This window comes from Arvicanthis niloticus, chromosome 24, assembly GCF_011762505.2.
Source record: "Arvicanthis niloticus isolate mArvNil1 chromosome 24, mArvNil1.pat.X, whole genome shotgun sequence".
NCBI lineage: Eukaryota > Metazoa > Chordata > Mammalia > Rodentia > Muridae > Arvicanthis > Arvicanthis niloticus.
Window position 1 is genome coordinate 25804156 of NC_133432.1, and position 20229 is coordinate 25824384.

Below are 20229 nucleotides of genomic sequence, written 5' to 3' on the forward strand. Positions count from 1 at the left end.
GTGGTAGGCTTAGAAACTTAGCCACTGAGCTGTCAACACCAGTAAAGACTCTTTAAAGATGGTGTTTCAAGATGGTTGCTGGTGGCCCATAGCTTTAGTCCCAGCACTCAGGAGGCAGAGACAAATGGATCTCTGAATTCAAGGCCCGCCAGTACTTCGTCATACACACACACACACACACACACACACACACACACACACACACAGTATTTCACTAAGAAGTCTAGACTGGCCTTGAACTCCCAGAAATTCTGCCTCAGCCTCTTGAATGCTAGGATTACAAGCATACACCTGTATACCCACAACCCACGGATTTCCCCCAGCCTCCCACAAAGAAAGAGGTTCGGTGTGCAGGTGTGTTGCAATGTGTCACAGTGTGTGGGTGCGCGCCCATGCACATGGAGATCTGAGGCTGATGTCAGGGATCATTGTCACTCTTGTTTCTTGCATAGGGTCTCATGAAACCCAGAGCTTATTGATACGGCTGGCCACACTAGCCAGTTTGCTCCGAAGAGTCTCTGCTTCCCTCTTCATAGGCTGGACTTTTCAGGCAGGCCACCACACCCAGCTAGCATAGGATCCTGGTTATGGCGATGCACACACTTGATCAGCAATCACTTTAACTATTGTGCCATCACCGGAAGAGGAGTTTAGTTTGAAACTGCCAATGATTTTTTCTTTGAAATTAGGAAGCTTAGGTGAAAATTCACATTTGATAAAAGCATGCAAGAGGGAGTGAATGTTTGCAAGCACAAAGGAGCCACTCAAGGCTTCTGCTGTGCACAATGGCATCGTGGGTTCCAAGTTACGAAGCCTAGATGAAAGTGGTCCAAGGGAGTAGGGTCAAAAGTACACTAGCATCTTAGTTAGGGTTCCTATTGCTGTGATGAAACACCATGACCAAAAGCAAGTCGGGGAGGAAAGGGTTTATTTAGCTCACAGTTCCACATCATAGTCCATCACTGAAGGAAGTCAGAGCAGGAATCAAACAGGACAGAAGCCTGAGGCAGGAGTTGATGCAGAGGTCATGAGAGAGTGTCTTGGTCCTCATAGTTTGCTCCGCCTACCTTTCAATACAAACTGGGACCAGTAGCTCCATCCACAATGAGCTGGGCCCTCCCTGCCATCAGTCACTAGTTAAGAAAATACCCTATAGTTGGATCTTCTGGGGGCATCTTCCTAACTGAGGCTCCCTCCTTTCCATGAGTCTAGCTTGTGTTAGGTTGACATAAAACTAACCAGGACAGCTGGGGAGACAGTGAAACTCTAGAACAGGAGAAAGCTCTGCCCCTTAAGGAGTCATGTGACTAAGCTTGTGCCAAGGGGATGTGGGAAGAGGGACTTCAGAGGTCCAGGGTGACAGGAGGAGTAGCTTGAGACTATATTTATATAAGAAGGAGGTGATCTATTAATTAATTGCACTCTGGTGGGAAAGAATGTGTGTGTGTGTGTGTGTTTGGGCACCATGTGTTGGGGGGGTATCTATGCGTGACATGTGTGCAGGTGCCTGCAGAAGCCAGATGGGGTGTCAGATTCCATGGAGTTACAGATGGTTGTGAGCCACCCCACATGAAAAACACCAAACTTGGGTCCTCTGGTAACTGCTGAGCCATCTCTCCAGCCCTCAACCCTCTTACCTTGTGTGTGTGTGTGTGTGTGTGTGTGTGTGTGTGTGTGTGTGTGTGTGTTTTAAAAAACAACATTTATTATGTATACAGTATTTTGCCTGCATGTATGTCTGCACATCAGAAGAGGGCACTAGATCTCATTACAGATGGTTGTGAGCCACCATGTGGTTGTTGGGAATTGAACTCAGGACCTCTGGAAGATCAGCCAGCACTCTTAACCGCTGAGCCATCTCTCCAGCTTGTGTTTTTTGAGACAGGATTTCTTTCTGGTTCACTAAGTATACCAACAAACCCTAGGGATTCCCCCACTTCTGCTTCTTGGATTACAAGGAAAACCCACCAGGTCTTTTTTTGTCTTGCTGCTGCTGCTGCTGCTGCTGCTGCTGCTGCTGCTGCTGCTGCTGGTGGTGGTGTGTGCATGTATGTATGTTTGTGTGTGTCATGTATATTCAGGAACTAAACTCAAAGTCCTTGTGCCTCTGTGACAAGTACTTTGTCAACTGATCTATCACCCCCCAGTACCTAAGGGAATGATTTCAATGAAAAACACCAGCAGAACAGACAATGCTCCTAACACTCTGACCCTGGTGTGGCCATTCTGAGTTGCACACTGGTCTTATGCTCTGGGCTCAGCTAAAGACAGATTTAGGCCTCCTTGTCCAGATTTTATGGCATCAATAAACACCAGCCGTTTAAACAAGGATTAAGGGATCAGCCGAGTTCTTATTAGAGTAAACCAGAGTGGGAAGGAGGAATTTGTGGTTTGGAGGCACTGGGCAGGGAAAGATTCAAGACAGTTAGTTTTCCTGTGAAATAGAACAGGTCAAAAGAAGGAACCAGGGCTGGGAGAGGAAGATGCAGCTCATTTGTCAATGTGCTTGTCTAAGCATCCAGGAAGCCCTGGACCCCATCCCCAGTACTTCGTAAACCTGGCACAGTTTGATGGGATGTGCCTATCATCCCAGTGCTCAGAAGACAGGGGCAGGAGGCTCAACGTTCAGGGTCATCCTTGGCTACATAGCAAGTTCCAGACCAGCCTCAGCTACATGAGATCAGCCAAAAATTACAAGACAGTGGCAGCGAGATGGCTCAGCAGCTAAAAGGCACCTGCCACCCAACTTGACAATGTGAGTTCGATTCCCAGGAGCCACATGGAAGAACAAGAAAACTGACTCCTGCAATTTGCCGTCTAACCTCCACATGGGTACACACACATGCACACAATACAGGTTCGGAGAGATAACTCAGTTGCTGTTCAGGGTTAAGTTCCTAGTACTCTTTTCAAGCATCTGATAAGCACCGTTATCTCCAACTCCAAGAGACACCATATCCCTTGCTGGCTCCCAAGGTGCCTGTAATGGGCAAAGCGTATCCCAAATAGTTTGGATCTATTTAGAATCTGCTTTGATATCTACAAGTGTCATTTGGAGTCTGAAGAGCCCTGGCTGGGAGAGCCAGGTGGAAGGGGCGGGGCCAGCAAGCTGGGGAAGAACAGAAGTCAAATGCCCCTGGGTCTTTTTCTTTTTTCTTCTGTTTCTTCTTCCTTCTTTTTTTTTTAAACCAAGAAAAGTTTTATTTTTCTTTTTTCTTGCAGTAGCTTTGTTAATTGCACAAAATCATGGTTGGGTTTTTTTTTTTTTCCCATTTAAACACATCATGCAAATCCTATTCTAAAAGACAAGTGTTTATCAAGAACAAAGGGAAAATAAAAATTCACAGCCTTCATCATCCAGACTTATCATTTAAAAGAAAAGGAAGAGAAGGGGCTTCCTTACAAGTATTTTTTACAATGTCCCATTTTCTCCATAAAAGGGAAGGATTTTAAAACGAGAGGTGAAATAGCTTAAGCAGAAATCATCGTGAAAAGGAACTTCACAGAACTATTAACAACCTTAAGACAACATTGGCTAACCTACAGCATCTTCTCCGGCTCCCAACCCAGGACCAAGACAGGCTGTGTCACAACAGAAACATGCTTAGCATTCCAGCGAAGGAAAAATTGTGCCAAAGGCCACACGCATTTGCTGTTCCTTGGAGAGGCTAAATCTCTACCGGTTGATTAGATAGCCCCCATCTTCTGCCCCTGCATATCCTGGGCATTCATTGGGCATCCTCTGTCCCTTAACAGTAGCTTGTGGGGAGGAGTGTTCAAGATAGGCTTCTCTGTGTAGCCCTGGCTGTCCTGGCACTCTCTTTAAATCAGGCCTTGAATTCACAGAGATCCATGTGCCTCTGCCTCCCTAGTGCAGGGATTGAAGGTTTGAGCCACTCTCCTGCCCAGTAGTGCAATTAGGAAGAAAGGAAGGAAGGAAGAGAGGGAAGGAGGGAGGGAGGGAGGGAGGGAGGGGGAGAGAGAGAGAGAGAAGAGAGGAGAGAAGAGAGAAGAGAGAAGAGAGAAGAGAGAAGAGAGAAGAGAGAAGAGAGAAGAGAGAATCCAGGAAATTGTCCCTATGGTCCAGATATACTACACCAGGAACTCATACAGATGAGGCAGGAGGTGGTATAGTTAAGAAGCTGGGCTACAGAATAAGTTCAACGCTATCCTGGGCAACTTAGACTCTCTCAGTATAAAACATAAAATAAGGCATGGGGGTGTGGCTCAGTGGTAGAGCCCCTGCCTAGAATCCCCCAGTGAGGGGCTGGTGGCGTGGCTCAGTGGTAGAGCCCCTGCCTGGAATCCCCCAGTGAGGGGCTGGGGGCGTGGCTCAGTGGTAGAGCCCCTGCCTAAAACCCCTCAGGGAGGGGCTGCATGGCTCAGTGGTAGATCGTGTTGTCTGAGTGGTTGTTGCATAAGAAGCTAGTACTATTATTGCACTGGTCCCTGAGGTAGAGTATTAGTTAGGCATGATGGCATGTGCCTATATTCTGATGGCCAGAAAGTGGAGTCAAGAGGATCAAAAGTTCCAGGTCAGACTAGGCAGTACAGTAAGACCATATCTCAAACAAATGTTTTACATTTCCCTCCCTTCCGTCTCCTCTGCCCTCCTTCCTTCTTTCCATAGTTCTTGGCAAGGTCTCTCTATGTACCCCAGGTTAGCCTGGTGCCTAGTCCACACTGGCCTCAACCTCAGGATCCCCTTGCCTCAACCTATACTGACTGGGGTTGCAGGCAAAAGTAACCACACCACACAAATTCTTAACAGTTCTAAAACATGGCCAGTAGGTGGCAGTGAACAGCCACTTCTGGTGTCACCATGGCCAGTGATTTAGAAAGATGTGCTGGCTTTGTTTTTTCCACCCTTACAGGGCACTTGGTAGCCCAAGCTACTTTTGAACTCACAATCCTCCTGCCTCAGCTTCATAGATATGCATCACCATGCTTGATTGGTTTTGTCTTTTCTTTCTTTGTTTCTTTTTGTTTTTTGTTTTGTTGTTGTTGTTTTTCAAGACAGGGTCTCTCTGTGTATTTCTGGCTGTCCTGGAACTCACTCTGTAGACCAGGCTGGCCTTGAACTCAGAAATCCGCCTGCCTCTGCCTCCCAAGTGCTGGGATTAAAGGCGTGCGCCACCACTGCCCGGCTGGTTTTGTCTTTTCTTAAAGGAGCTTTGGTACAGACATGGAAGATGTCAAGTCTGAAACTTTCCCAGAGCTAAGTGCACTGGACAGCTGACCATGTGTTCCTCAGAGGAGTGAGGCTGTACAAGTCAGGGTAGCATAGACTTTGGAATGGGCTAACCTGGGGTGCAGTGCTAGAATCATGTCTGTGTATATAACATCCAGGACCCTCAACTTTCTCATCTGTGAAATGAGTATTTAGCCCATGACCACCTCGGTCACCTAGTAGATTGGAGGACATGATGTTATCACAGACCTATCTTAGTGTATTTTCTAGTCATAGCAGAATACCAGAGGCTGTGAAATAGATAAAGCAAAATTTATTTTTTTTAAGTCTAGAGGCTGGGAAGTCTGCTTTAAAGTGCTGGCCCTGAAGAGGGTCTCCTTGATCTGTTACAACACGGCCCATGGCAGCACACTGAGAAGCACAGTGGGCGTGCTAGCTCGAACCTCTTTTCTCTTCTTAGGAAGCCACCAATACCACGATGGGGAGCCCCGACTTACGACCTCATCTACCTTGGATTACTTCCTGTATTTGTAACTTTTTCTCTTGCTGTAACTGACAAAGCAACTTAAGGAAGTGTGTTGTGGGAAATAATATGTGGGGGTTTCTACCCCACCTTGAATTGTTTAGTTCCCAAAGAAAAGACACAAAACCTTTATATTTATGATAAGCTTTAAGCACCAGAGCTGGGTAGATATCAACACTCTATGCTGTTTTGTCTACTTCCCTGTCAATAACCTGGAGATGTGACTTGCCACGTTCCCCCCGGGCTGCTGCCACTCCAAGTGGCCAGCCCTCGTGGCCATGAGCTCTCAATCCACCCACTCTATGTGCTTTCTTCTTCCTCTCTCCTCCATCTTGATCTCTTCCTCAGATCCCAAGCCCAGGAACGAAAGCCCCGCCTACCTCTTCTGCCCAGCTACAGGCTCTAGGCATCTTTACTTTATTTTTAAAGATTTATTTATTTTATTTATTTATATGAGTACACCATAACTGTCTTCAGACACACCAGAAGAGTGCATCGGAGTGCATAGGACCCCCATTAAAGATGGTTGTGAGCCACCATGCGGTTGCTGGGACTTGAACTCAGGACCTCTGGAAGAGCAGTCAGTGCTCTTAACTGCTGAGCCATCTCGCCAGCCTGTAGGCACCTTTATTAACCAATCACAAATAGCTCAGGGGGCAAAGTTTATACAACAAAAGCTGGTATATATGAGAATCGCCTTGATTTGAGGCAATTAGACCTTGGGATACAGAATTTAGCATTAAAATACACATATTACACACACACACACACACACACACACACACACACATATATATATACATACACACACACACACACACATATATATATATACATACACACACCACACACACACACACACACACACACGTATATATACATACACACACACACACAATGGGATTTATTACAATGGCTTTCAGACTGTGGTCCAGCTAGCCCAACAGTGGCTGTCTCCCAGTGGACAGTCCAAGAATCCAGTACTCACTCAGTCCACAGGATGGTCATCTTAGCTTCAGTATATGCTGGAATCCCCAAGCAGTAGGTTTTAATGGCAGTGAATCTGGAGGAAGGCAAGCAAGCAAAGAACAGAAGTTTCTTTCTTCCTTGTCCTTTACACAGGCTGCCTTGAGAAGGTGTGACCCAGCTTTGGGTGGGTCTTCATAAGTGTGCCCAGTGATTTGGGTTCTCAGTTATTTCCAGATGTATGCAAGTTGACACCCAAGAGTAGCCATCACAGGAAGAAAAATTTTATTTTAACTCACAGTTTGAAGGAATCTGTCACAGGGGAGAGCAGGAGGCAGAAGGCTACATTAAGCTTGAAGTCAGGAAACAGAAATACATGCTGGTGCTTAACTCACTTTCTCTTCTTACTTATTTGTGTATTTTGAGGTAGGAGCTCGTGTAGCCTAGGCTGGCTGTTGAAGTTCTTCCTCCCAGCCCCATGCTCCAAGAAATAAGACTCAGATTCAAAATATATTTACAAATACCTTGATCATATAGCTAGGCTCTTCTCTTTAAGAATTATATAAATGCAATACTTCAAACAAACATTGAATATATATATATATATATATATATAATATCAAAAATAACCTTATATTTATATCAATATACAAAAAAATCTGTACCAATGTAGCAAAATATAACCTCAATTTTGCATCAAAATATAAGCGTCCTTACCAATGTAAGATTATGGCTATTAAATGAGTTTTTGTTTGTTTGTTTAAGAGTAGATTCAATAATCTACCCTTACTTGTCTAATTTCCTATAATATTTCTATATCCCCCCTTTCTCTTCAACCCCCTTTCTCTTACTTAGAAATAAGGGATAGAGAAGAGGAAAGGAAAGAAAGGTCTAAATCCCCGAGTCTAGGAGATTACTTAGCTGACTCCTAAGTCTAAGCTGACTCCTTATTTCCTTTCTTCCTAATTATGGTCCTGTTCCAGACCATAATTATTTGCAAATCATCCCCTAAAATAACAACATATCTTTAACTCACAAAATGAGCAAAACCGTCCACCCCAACTTAAGCGACTGGGATGATAGCTTTCTTGTAATTGCTTCCTGCTGAATTGGGGTGAAGAATTACTTTTGGGAGGGGCAAGATCATTAGGAAAATGGTTAGCCTTAAGTAAGCCAGATGAAATCCTTTGTTGTCCAGTCTCTGTATGTGCTGAGAAAGTGCAGGCCTTAACTGAAGTCCTGACTGGAACAGTCTGAAAGGCTGGATGAAGCAAGGTCTTCTGGGAGCAGCAGCCCTTCCTAAAGCTGTTCGGGAAGCAAATCTTTAGAAGAAACTGCTTTGGTGCAGTTGAGGCAGGATCAAGCAGGGAGCTGGAACAGCAGGTCTCAGCATCTTCACGGGTCGATCTTGCCAGGGCCGTTTCCTTGGCACTTCACTCTGCAATATACAAACATTACGAGCAATACATAGTTCTATAAAGACATTTGTATGGAATGTGCAGGGTGCGCAGATCAATTAAGGAAGATTTTCTGCTCTTCCAGCAAATAAGAGACGAGTGTCTCTCTTTAGAAGTTAGTTTGATCATGTAATCAAACTGCAGTATAAATCTCCATTCATCTGAAAAGATGGCATGTAATAACACAAGCCCTGAGAATTCTGTAGCCAAGATTTATTGGCCACGTAAGCTGACGTTCTGTCTGGAGACGTTTATACGACCCAGTCTGTTTCAGAGCTGTTCCAATAGAGGATTAAGCATTATACATTAGTGGGGCATTTGACATTTTTGATTTTCTCCTTTTTTTTTTCTGCAGTCAAGATCTTCAAAGGTCTTCCTCTGTCGAACCTGATCCTTGTTACTTTGGAAGGAGTCCGAAGCCTTTTCTTCTTTCCTGTTAACACAAACCTAGAGCCTCTCACCCAGCATAGCAAACGTTTGGTCCCTCAGTTTGAAGTCATTACAAGTCTAGACTGATCCAGTTTAGCCCCCTTTTAACCTAGGTCTGCTCCCTTTTGACCTCTCTCAAAGAAGATGTTCAATACTACCATAACCACTGAATATATAACCACCTTCATTTTGATCATTTAAAACAATTATTATTATTTACTGAGCTGCGGTTTCTCTGTGTAGCCGGGCCTGACTTGGAGCTGCTCAGTAGATTAGGCTGGCCTTGAACTCACAAGGAATCCCTCTGTGCCTGCCTTTGTCTCCCAAGTATTGGAGTCAAAAGCATGAATTTATTCATCTAGTGTCTATGGGCCCTTTTCCTCCCAATTTAAGATCCGTCTCTGAATTCAACTTCATTTAAATTCCCTTCCATTTAATGTACAAGCGTACTCCCAAGTAACACAGCATCTGCTTAGAGGTTTTGCCCTGGGTTTATGAGTGACGGGCTAGGGTGAGCTGTAACCAGTTCTCCTGTGGGAGCCCATGGTTAAAGAGACTAGTTGTTCAGAATAGCACTGACACCCTACCTCATTTCAGGTAGGAAGTTCCCAGTCTACGTCATTTTAAGTTGATATGTATTTATTTGTAAATTACCAAGGATGTCTCTATGTATTATTAAGCAAAAACCTATATAGCATCTTTAAGGGAAAAATGTGTCATTTTTAATTTTAGACTATTCTTTGCCAGCAGCCGTAGCTATCAGCAGAGGACCCCACTCTGACTTTATTGTATGGACCAGGCTGGTCTAGAATTCACAGAGATCACCCTGTCTCCGTCTCCTGTGTCTACTGTGCTTTAGCTCACACTCTGTGCTGCACCTGGCTATTCCCCTCTATCCTTTGTTTACAGGCAGACATGTTTGGACCTTCTACCCGATTCTGGCTGCAACAGCCAATCTTGGGCTGCCTGTCCTCTCGCCAAGAGCGCAGAGTATTAATTCCCATAGGACAGGCCAGGGCCAACCTGCCTTGCCACACTTGGGAGAACCTACAGGGGCTGATCCCACCACTGTGGTCTCAGGAAGTCTCCGTGGGTTTTATCATCAGCCCTGTGTGTAACCTGGAGCTGGTTCCTCCCGGCAAGCCCTGCTGTGCTCTGTCCCCAAGAGAAGCCCCATCTTCTGTGTTTTGTTCTTAAATTCAGTAGGGGCTTCTTTCAAAAGCCACCTGCGCCGGGCGGGCGGTGGTGGCCCACGCCTTTAATCCCAGCACTTGGGAGGCAGAGGCAGGCGGATTTCTGAGTTCCAGGCCAGCCTGGTCTACAGAGTGAGTTCCAGGACAGCCAAGGCAATACAGAGAAACCCTGTCTCGAAAAACAAAAAACAAAAACCAAAAAACCAAAACCAAAACCAAACAAAAACCAATCAAAAGCCACCTGCCCTGCTATCTCTCTACCAGTTCCTGCCCATTGACAGGAAACATCCCTGTTAGCCTTGGCTGTTCTAGGAAGCTCTGGCTTTGGTTGGCTTTTGTTTGTCTGTAAAAATAGACCAGGCCTCTTTTCCAGCTAGCCTGACTTATCCTCGACTCTCACCTGGGCACTATGAGGCTGGAAGCTTGGGTTCTTAATCGCTGTTAAGTTAGGCCTGGTCCTTCCTTCCAGCCCCATGCCCCCAGAAATAAGACTCAGACTTAAAATATAGTTACAAATACCGTGGCCATATAGATAGGTTTTTCTCTTATTAGATCATAACTTAAATTATCCCATTTATTTTAATCTACGTCCTGCCACATGGCTGATTACCTGTGCTCAGGTACTGTGTGTCCATCTCCTGGAAAATGTGTCACATCTCCTGCCTGGCTCTCTATCAGAATCCTTTCTCTCCCCAGATGTCCCACCTTCTACTTCCTGCCTAAGCCATAGGTCATAGGCTTTTTAATTGACAAGAGATGCATCCACACAACACACAAAATATCCCCTCTCAGCCAACCTCAAACTGGCTAGCCAAGGATGATCTTGAACTCCTGTCCTTCTCAATCTACTTCCCAAGTGCTGGGATTTCAGATGTGAGACACCATACCTAGCCCTCTCCCCCATTTGGAGACAGGCTCTCAATGTGTTCCCTGGCTGGCCTGGAACTTGTTATGGAGATCTGCCTGCCTGTGCCTCATGGGTGCTGGGATTCAAGGTGTGCACCACCACCTCTGGTCCCTTTCTCCCTTTTATTCACTCCTGGGATCCCAGGGCATGGGATAGTGCCACTCACTCGGGGTGGGTCTTCCATCTCACTTAATGCCCTGCCCCCAGAATTCATCAGTAGCCAATAGGTTAGAGTGCGTGTGTGTAGAAACAAAAAGGTCAAACTTGGACATCTTTCTCTGTCTCTTCCACCTTATTTTTGTTTGAGAGAGGGTTTCCACTCAACACAGAGCATGCCGATTTGGCTAGACTGTCTTGACAGAAAGTCCTAAGGACCCTCCTGTCTCTACCTCCTTTTGGGTAATGACTACAGACATGCACTGCTGCCTCAGCTTTTTTTTATATGTGTGAAGTTACCCCCTGTAATTTCAGCATTATGGAAGACAGAGACAAGAAGGTGGCTAGGGTTTGCGGCCCGCCGATCTGGCTTCAAGTTCAATGAGAGACCGATCCCCTGTGTCAAACATGGTAACAGTGGAGTAGGACACTCAACATCCTTCAAGGGCGTGCTTGTGTTTGCATGCATGTGTGTATGTGTGTGTGTGTATGTGTGTCTGCGTGTGTACACGTGTGTGCATGTACGCGTGTGTATGCGTGCACACGTGTGTATACATATGTGTGTGCATGTGTGTGCATGTATGTGTGTGCGTGTACGTGTGTGCGTGTGTTTGCATGCATATGTGTGTGTACGTGTGCATGCATGTGCGTGTGTATGTGTGTGCGTGTATGTGTATGCATGTACGTGTGTGTGCACAGGTGCTTGTATGTGCCAGTGTGCATGCACATGCACACTGGCACATACAAGCGCGCGCGCGCATGCGCGCACACACACACACACACACACACACACACACACAAAACCCAAAATACTGCCCCCTCCAAAAAACCAACCCAGGGCTGGGACATTAGCTCAGGTGGTACAATGATTGCCTAGCATGTATGAAAGGTTTCACTCCCAGGACCACGTGAACAACTAGGTGCAGTGGCACACAGCTATAATCTCAGGACTGGGGAGATAGAGGCGGGAGGATTTAGCAAGTCCAGCCTCGTCTCTATGGTGAATTTCTAAGTTAGTCAGGGCTACAGAGTCAAACGTTGTTTAAAACAAAACAAAACAAAACAAAACCAAAGACACAGGAAGCTACATATCCATGGATGGAACAATTGTTTCATGGCACACCAAGAGTAGAATCAGGGCTGTGCAGATTAGAGACTTTCAATCAAGCCCCCTGGGTTTGCAGGGCTTTACTGGTTGAAATAGATGAGGCAGCAACACACCTCATCCTGGGAACGCAGCTGCTGAGCCAGCCCAAAAGGCCTCCCAGCCAGCCCTGTCTCTGCTCTAATGCACTGGTTAGACGCCTGGCTACACTCGGGGGAGCCTTAATGGTCTCCTCATCCCCACCTCAGCTAAACTAATGGGTTCCTAATGGAGGAGACAGAGCCATTACCAAAAGGAGCCGGGGGGAGGGGAGGGAGGGCAGAAAGGAAGATTGATCAGTTTCTCTAGGAAACTAGCCAGATTCAGCCCATATTTGGGTTTGGGGTGGGGAGGGGTCTCAGATAGCCAGACTGGTCTCAAAATCACTACGTAGCTGAGGATGACCTTGAACTTCTGATCCTCCTGCCTCTACCACCCAAGTGCGGGGATTTCAAGCGTATGTCACTATGCCCAGCACCAATTCTTGGCTCTTAAAACCCCAACTAACTCTCTCTCTCTCTCTCTGCTATTCTGGGCTTGTTGTGTCTATTGAAGCCTGGGTCCATCTGTCCAGTTGGGTACCTCATTCCCCAACTTCAGTCATTTGGTTGAGAAACGTCTTACTTTTCTCCCGGCTTTAACAAAATAGCTGCAAAAGCCGAGTAAAAAAGGAAGGGTTTGTTTTAACTTGCAGTTCTGGGCAATACTCCATCACTGTGGGTCTGAGGCTGCTGATCACAGATTTCAGATTCATCCTATAACGTGGGTTGATAAGTATCCCAGCAAGAGGAGTTTTGAATGGCATTTGCATATATGATATGCACTGCTCCAAGGTGTGTTTGAGAACATTTCATTGTAGATGTGAGGGGGAAACCAGTCAGAGGCATCTGGAAGAGTCAAGGGTGGTGAGAGGAGAGAGGAGAGAGGAGAGAGGAGAGAGGAGAGAGGAGAGAGGAGAGAGGAGAGACAGAGAGAGAGAGAGAGAGAGAGAGAGAGAGAGAGAGAGAGAGAGAGAGAGAGAGAAGAGATTGGGAGCAAAAAATTGGGGGACTGGGGAGCAAGCAGACCGAGAGAGATTTAGGAACAGAACCAAACAGGAACCAAGAGGCCAAGAGACTATTTAGCTGACTTTATGTAGGAAAGAGAATGTGAGAGAAGGGAAGGAAAGGCCAGTGCCTGGGAGGGAGAAGTTCAGAATAGTGGGGTGAGAAGCACCTGGAAGGAGCACCAGGTACCCAGTGAGACTTGACCCAGGTTTCTATAAGACTTAACACTCACTGACTATGATCCAAATAAACCACCAACTGTCTGTTTTTCCTCAGTTCTGGGTAGGGGCTTCTGTACCTCTCCCCATTTTATGCTCCCCATTAAATGATCTTGGGCGGGCTACCACAGCTGCTGTGATGAGTTCCTAAGTGCCTGGATAGGAGATGCTCCTCCTTGGCTCTGACTCTTACAATCTTTCTGCCTCTTCCACAATGGACCCTGACCTTTGGAAAGGGGCGGGGGGGAGGTATGATACAGAGGCCCCGTTTATGACTGATCAGTCTGACACTTGTTCTCTGTACTTTGACCAGTTGTTTCGGCATTAACCACCCTCCATTGCACAAAGAAAATTTTCTAGTATGAGAGACAGATTTAGAAGGCAGTTTGAGATTACGTCCCTTTAGCAGAATGATAAATTTACCTCTGGGGCCAGAGAACTCAACCAGGTCAGCAGTGCCAGGCATGTGTTTCTTACAGTGAGGAAGGCTTTAAGTCTAAGCAGTGATTGGTTGCCTCCACAACATGTATGCCACGATTGCACCCGTGGCGTATCTTACCTTGCTGGGGCAGCATTACTGTTGTTCAGGAGATTCACAGCATGGTAAGCTGAGATAACTTTTCCTCCCCAGTAGGCTACACAGAACATTCCAGTGCTATGAAAGCCCAACAGAGAGGAAGTTTCTAGTCAGTATAAGTTTTCTCTGTGGTCTGTGAATTTTTTTTTTAAAAAAGATTCATTTTCATTTATGTGTGTGAGTGCATATGAGTGCATGGGTCTGCAGAGGCCAGAAGAGGGCGTTTGTAAAAGCTGAAGTTACGGGTAGCTGTAAGGCTCCTGACGTGGGTGCTGGAACCTGAGCTCAGGTCCTCTTGAGGAGCAGTGCGTGCTTGGAATTGATGAGCCACATCTCTGGGCCCTCTTATTTGGTTTTCAGTTATTCAGTGTTGAGGTTTGGTCTTACTGTGTATTGTAATGCTAAGTGCAGGTCCCCAAGACTTGGAGTCCACATGTAGACCCAAGTGACACTATGTGACCTTGCCCCCAAATTATTTCTCATTGGTAAATAAAGATGCTGATGCAGCTGAGGATGACTTTGAACATTTTTCTATTTAAGTTTATTTATTGATATGGTTGTTTTGCTTGTGTGATCTAGGTATGTTTGCCATCCACATGCATGGTGCCTGCAGAGATCAGATGCCCTAGAACTGGAGTTACAGATGATTGTGAGCCACTACGTGGATGCTGAGAGGGCCTCTCCAAAAGCAAGTACTCTTAATCGCTAAGCCATCTCTCCAGCCCCCATGGCTTTGAACTCTTGATCCTCCTGCCTCTACTTCCCTAGGTACACCGGTCACCATGTCCACGGTATTCAATTTTGAGGATAGAAGAGGGCTCCTGGCATGCTGGCCAAGCAATCTACCAGTATAGCCATATCCTCAGACACATTTCTTTGGTTTGGTTTGGGTTTGGTGTTTGACACTGGGTCTAGGATGGCCCAGACTGGCCTTAAATTGGTGGTGTAACCTTGAACTCCCAACCCTTCTGCCTCCACCTCCCGTAGCTTGACTGTTTACATTTTTTTCTTTTTCTCTTCTGTCTCTTCTGGATCAATTCCAAAATGTATGCAAATTCTTACCTCAATATCTGTTTCCAGAGAAACTCAAATACCTCAATCCTTGGCCAGTCAGCACTCCCTTAAGGCCTAGTGAGACTAGCCAAGATTCATTGCTAGGAAAGGAAACTGAAAACACGAACGGAAAGATGTCTCATGCTCATGGGTTCAAGGGACTGATGCCATTAAAATGTTCGCACTTTAATGTTTTTTAAACATTAATGTGTTTTGCTGGGGTTTTTTGTTTGTCTTGTTTTGCCTTTTGCTATTGTTGTGCTCACATAATTCCGTGTGGACAGGGTGGCCTGCCTAGAATTCCAGGCACAGGAGGTGTATATAGGGGAGCCCCAGAGCAAGCCATATTGATAAACTCTGGATTTGATTGAGAGATCCTGTGTGTATGTTTTATGCATGTATGTGTGAGGGTATTTGTACCTCGATGTGCATATCTGGAGGACAAAAATGTATCTCCTTATTTCAGTCTGTAACTCATTATCATTTATTATTATTATTATTATTATTATTATTATTATTATTATTTTGAAACAGGGTCTTATTTTGTAGTTCTCGAACTCAAAGAGATCTGCCTGTCTCTGTCTCCCGGGGGCACACATGGAGGTCAGAGGGCAACTTTCAGGAGCCAGATACCTTTCCACTATGTTGTAGTGAGAATTTTGGTTTCTTTAAAAAACCCAGTTATGTTATGTGAATATGTTTTTGTCTTAATCCTAGGTGTGGGAAATGGGTCTGCTTCAGATTGTCCACAGCAGCTGACTATGGTTTGTCTCCTGCCCTCTCAGGGGTGTGATTCTGCCAGCTGAAGATAATTTACGTCTGAAATACTGGGGACTCTTGAGAGGGTATATAAATGCCAGAGTCCTGAGAAGCTGTGCCCCTCCCTCTGCCTCTCTGCTTCTGCCTCCCTGCCTCCCTGCCTCCCTGCCTCCCTGCCTCCCTGCCTCCCTGCCTCCCTGCCTCCCTGCCTCCTCCCTGCCTCCTCCCTGCCTCCTCCCTGCCTCCTCCCTGCCTCCTCCCTGCCTCCTCCCTGCCTCCTCCCTGCCTCCTCCCTGCCTCCTCCCTGCCTCCCTGCCTCCTCCCTGCCTCCTCCCTGCCTCCCTGCCTCTGCTGGCTCCTCCTGCAGCTTTTGCTGTTTGCTATTTGGTTTGCTAGAGTGCTGGTTAGAGATATCCTGACAATGAAGGTTGGATCTCCTCCTCCCTCAGGTATTCATCACCCCAAATCATCAGGAAGTAGTCTAAAGAGGCCTGTGCTCCCTTTCCCGGAAATCTAACCTTCCTTCTCACCTACCTGTTGTTGGGGAGTTGGAAGGGATTGGGGTGGAGAAGGTGGTAGATATAAGAGCCCAATACAGTAGCCAAAAAGTCCGGTTATACCATGTGACTCCCAGAGATCATCTTGGTGGCAAGTGCCATTGCCCACTGAGCCTTCTTGCTAGACCTAGTGAAATCAAATCTTTATTTAATAATCTGCAAAGAACAACCATGCTCTCCTTCCAGTAGGGCTGTGAACTCTCTAAAGGAATTCATCAGGTTCCATGAGAGCAAAGGAGCCGAGAGCAGCATTTAACGGTCCTTGAGCTGAAAATTCAGCAGGGTCATGAATGCTTCCTGGTGTTCAACAAAGAGATGTGTCTCTGCACCCACTTGGCCTCTGGCTGGACACAGAATTGCTTACCTGTTTTTGTAGCGAATCCATAGAAAAGAGATACAAAGTGAATTTTGACATTTATGGCTTATGAACCTTATGAAAGAGGAGGGTGGCCGGGAGGTGGTTGTGCACGCCTTTAATCCCAGCACTTGGGAGGCAGAGGCAGGCAGATTTCTGAGTTCGAGGCCAGCCTGGTCTACAGAGTGAGTTCCAGGACAGCCAAGGCTACACAGAGAAACCCTGTCTCGAAAAACAAAAAAAAAACAAAAAAAAAACACAAAAAAAAAAAAAAAAAAAAAAACAAAAAAACAAAAAAAACCAAACAAACAAAAAAAAAAAAAGAGGAGGGTGGGTAGACTTCTGACTAGGGTTGTCCCCTGTCCAACACAACAGCCACACCCCAGTCCTGTCTCATCTCCTGCTAAGCCTGCTTCTCCTTTCCATCTCCCCCAGAATCCACACACCCTCAAGCCCACATTCCCCAGGAATCATGTCTCGGAAGGTCTAGTTGCCAGGCAGTAATCTGTATTGTGATGCTTTTGTTTCAATATAAGAGCTTTATTGAGACATAATTCACCCACTCTATGAAGCACGCATTTGACATGATTAGGGATAATGATGATATAGCTCAGCAGTAGAGCCTTGAATCCCCCAGTGAGGGGCTGGGGGCGTGGCTCAGTGGTGGAGCACCTGCCTAGAATCCCCCAGTGAGGGGCTGGGGTGTGGCTCAGTGGTGGAGCCCCTGCCTAGAATCCCCCAGTGAGGGGCTGGGGTGTGGCTCAGTGGTGGAGCCCCTGCCTAGAATCCCCCAGTGAGGGGCTGGGGGCGTGGCTCAGTGGTAGAGCACCTGCCTAGAATCCCCCAGTGAGGGGCTGGGGGCGTGGCTCAGTGGTAGAGCACCTGCCTTGAATCCCCCAGTGAGGGGCTGGGGGCGTGGCTCAGTGGTGGAGCCCCTGCCTAGAATCCCCCAGTGAGGGGCTGAGGTGTGGCTCAGTGGTGGAGCCCCTGCCTAGAATCCCCCAATGAGGGGCTGGGGGCGTGGCTCAGTGGTAGAGCACCTGCCTTGAATCCCCCAGTGAGGGGCTGGGGGCGTGGCTCAGTGGTGGAGCCCCTGCCTAGAATCCCCCAGTGAGGGGCTGGGGTGTGGCTCAGTGGTGGAGCCCCTGCCTAGAATCCCCCAGTGAGGGGCTGGGGGCGTGGCTCAGTGGTAGAGCCCCTGCCTAGAATCCCCCAGTGAGGGGCTGGGGTGTGGCTCAGTGGTAATACATTTGCCTAACATGTAGAAAGCTCTAGGTTCAATCTCTAATTAGGCAAATAGAAAAATAAATTTTAAATGTGAGTACTTGGTTAATAGGCTTCAGTATATTTATAGATTAGAGAACTGTTGCCCAAGCCACTTTAATCTTTTACATGTGTGTATGCTGAGAGTATAACCCAGGGCTTCATATTGCTTAATAAATGCTTTACCACTGAATTACACAACGGCTCTGCCTAATGAATTTTAAAGGACAGAAAGAACCTCACAGTAATATGTCACATAGTTCTCTTTTTATACATTCAGATTGTGTATTATTTATTTATTGTAGGGGGAGAGAAACAGACTTACTATAGTGCATAGATGGAGGTCTGAGGAAAGTTTGCAGGGACTCAGCTTTCTCTCTCCATCGTGTGGAACCAGGAGATCAAACTCAAGTGAGTAGGCTTGGACAAGGTACTTTCATCTACTGAGCCATCTCACCAAACTCACAATTTCACCACGCTCCTCTTTTTTAAAAACAAGGTCTTACCGTGTAGCCATGTCAAGCCTCAAATTCATGATTCTCCACCTCAGCCTGCTGACTACAGGGATTACAAATTTGTACCAACATATTCAGCTCTTGATATTATTATCATCATTATTGTTATTATTATAATTATTAATTATTATTAGGTTTATCAAGACAGGGTTTCTCATTGTACCAATGACTGTCATGGAACTAGGTTAGTTGACTGGCCTTGAACTCAGAGATTTGCCTGCATCTGCCTCCAAAGTGCTGAGATTAAAGGCCTATGCCACCACTACTTGGCTGTGCTCTTGATTTTTATACCCAGCTCTTAGAGCAGGGCCTGCTATATGGTGTGAAAGTTAGACTCTATCTCAAAGGCATATGTATTTGTGTAGAGGCTGGGCTCTAACCTAGTGTGGTGGTTACTTTTAATTGTAAACTTAAAAATCTAAAATAATATGGGAAGTAAGTCTTGATAAAAGATTATCTAGATTCAGTCTGTTGGGGCTATTTTGAGTATATTAATTGAAGTGGAAAGACTTGCCCACTATGGGCAGCATCATTCCTTAGGCAGGGGGCTCTGAACTATCTAAGAGTGGAGAAAGCAAGCTGAGCTGTATTGCAACGACTCAATTCATTGTTCTGTGGTCTTGACTGTGAATATAATATGACTAGCTGCTTCAATATCTTGATACCTTGACTTCCTCCAGCAATGATGGACTGTGTCTTTATCTTAACTGTCAACATAGACCTAGACTGGGGTCATCTAAAAAAAGAAAACTCAAAAAATTGCCTCAGGAAGATTGGCCTGTGGCCATGTCTGTGAAGACTTGTCTTTATTGATGACTGATATGGGAGGGCCCAGCCAACAATAGGCGGCATCAACCCTAGGCCTGAACTACATAAGAAAGCTAGCAGAGACCGTAAGCCACAGGAGCAAGCCCAGTAAGCAGCATCCTTTGCAAACAGCATCCTTTCATGCTCTCTTCCTCTACTCTTGCCTTGAGATCTGACTTCCCTCAGTGATGGAGTATTACCCAAAATAAACTTTCTCCCTTGCTTAATGATGTGGCTGATGTGGCAGGACCCAGAAACACTCACATCATGCCCTCATTGGTGCAGCTACTTTTGGTGAACTTGTAGCTGTATAGCCAGTGCCACGGGATCATGTAGTGGCTGAAATAGGGGCAGCAGAGCATAGGGACATCGCTCCCACCTAAAGACAGGCAGAGGAGGAGGAGCTTCGGGGAGGGGGAGGAGCTTTGAGGACGAGGAGGAGCTTCAGGGGAGGGGAGGAGCTCTGAGGAAGGGGAGGAGTTTCAGGGGAGGGGAGGAGCTTTGAGGAAGGGGAAGAGCTTCAGGGGAGGGGGAGGAGTATCAGCAACACCAAGCTAGACACTGAGGAAGACAGTCAGGAGACCAATGGGACCCAAAGAGAAGGTCTTCATGGTCCATTGACCTGGGCCCTTTACAAATGGCTCCTCGATTCTTCCTGGATTGTCTTCTCTGAGTCTGTGCGGTACCTGAAGAACATTCCAGAGAAACTTACGGTTCAAAACAAAGTAACTTTGTGTGTGTGTGTGTGTGTGTGTGTTGTACATGTACATGACCCTGTGGGTACATGCATGAGAACATGAATGTGTAGAGGGCAGAGGAGGACATGATGAGCTTCCCAAGTGCTGGGATTAAAGGTGTGTGCCACCATCACCTGGCTCACATCCTATATTTTATGGGTGGCTTCTGTATCACTTTCCTTGTCCTAACAAAATAGCTGACAAAGGCAATTTACAGAGAGGGAACTATTTTGGCTCAGGGTTTGAGGGCACAGTCCATGATAAGAAATCCATAGCAGCAAGAGTATGAGGCATCTGGGCTGGTGTCAGTGCATCCAGTCAGGAAGAGGGAGACATGGGCTGATGATCAGTTGTGCTTTATTATTGAGCCACATTA

The 20229-nt window shown here is 46.3% G+C and overlaps 1 protein-coding gene across 1 annotated transcript; it reads right to left on the reverse strand.

Moving 5' to 3' along the window:
* Positions 1-16460: 16460 nt before the first annotated feature.
* On the reverse strand, positions 16461-19727 carry Ccl26 (C-C motif chemokine ligand 26). Its single transcript, XM_076923896.1, is given in 3 exon segments — positions 16461-16557; positions 19381-19495; positions 19655-19727. Coding segments are annotated over 3 exon segments (285 nt in total).
* Between the last annotated feature and the right edge of the window lie 502 nt (positions 19728-20229).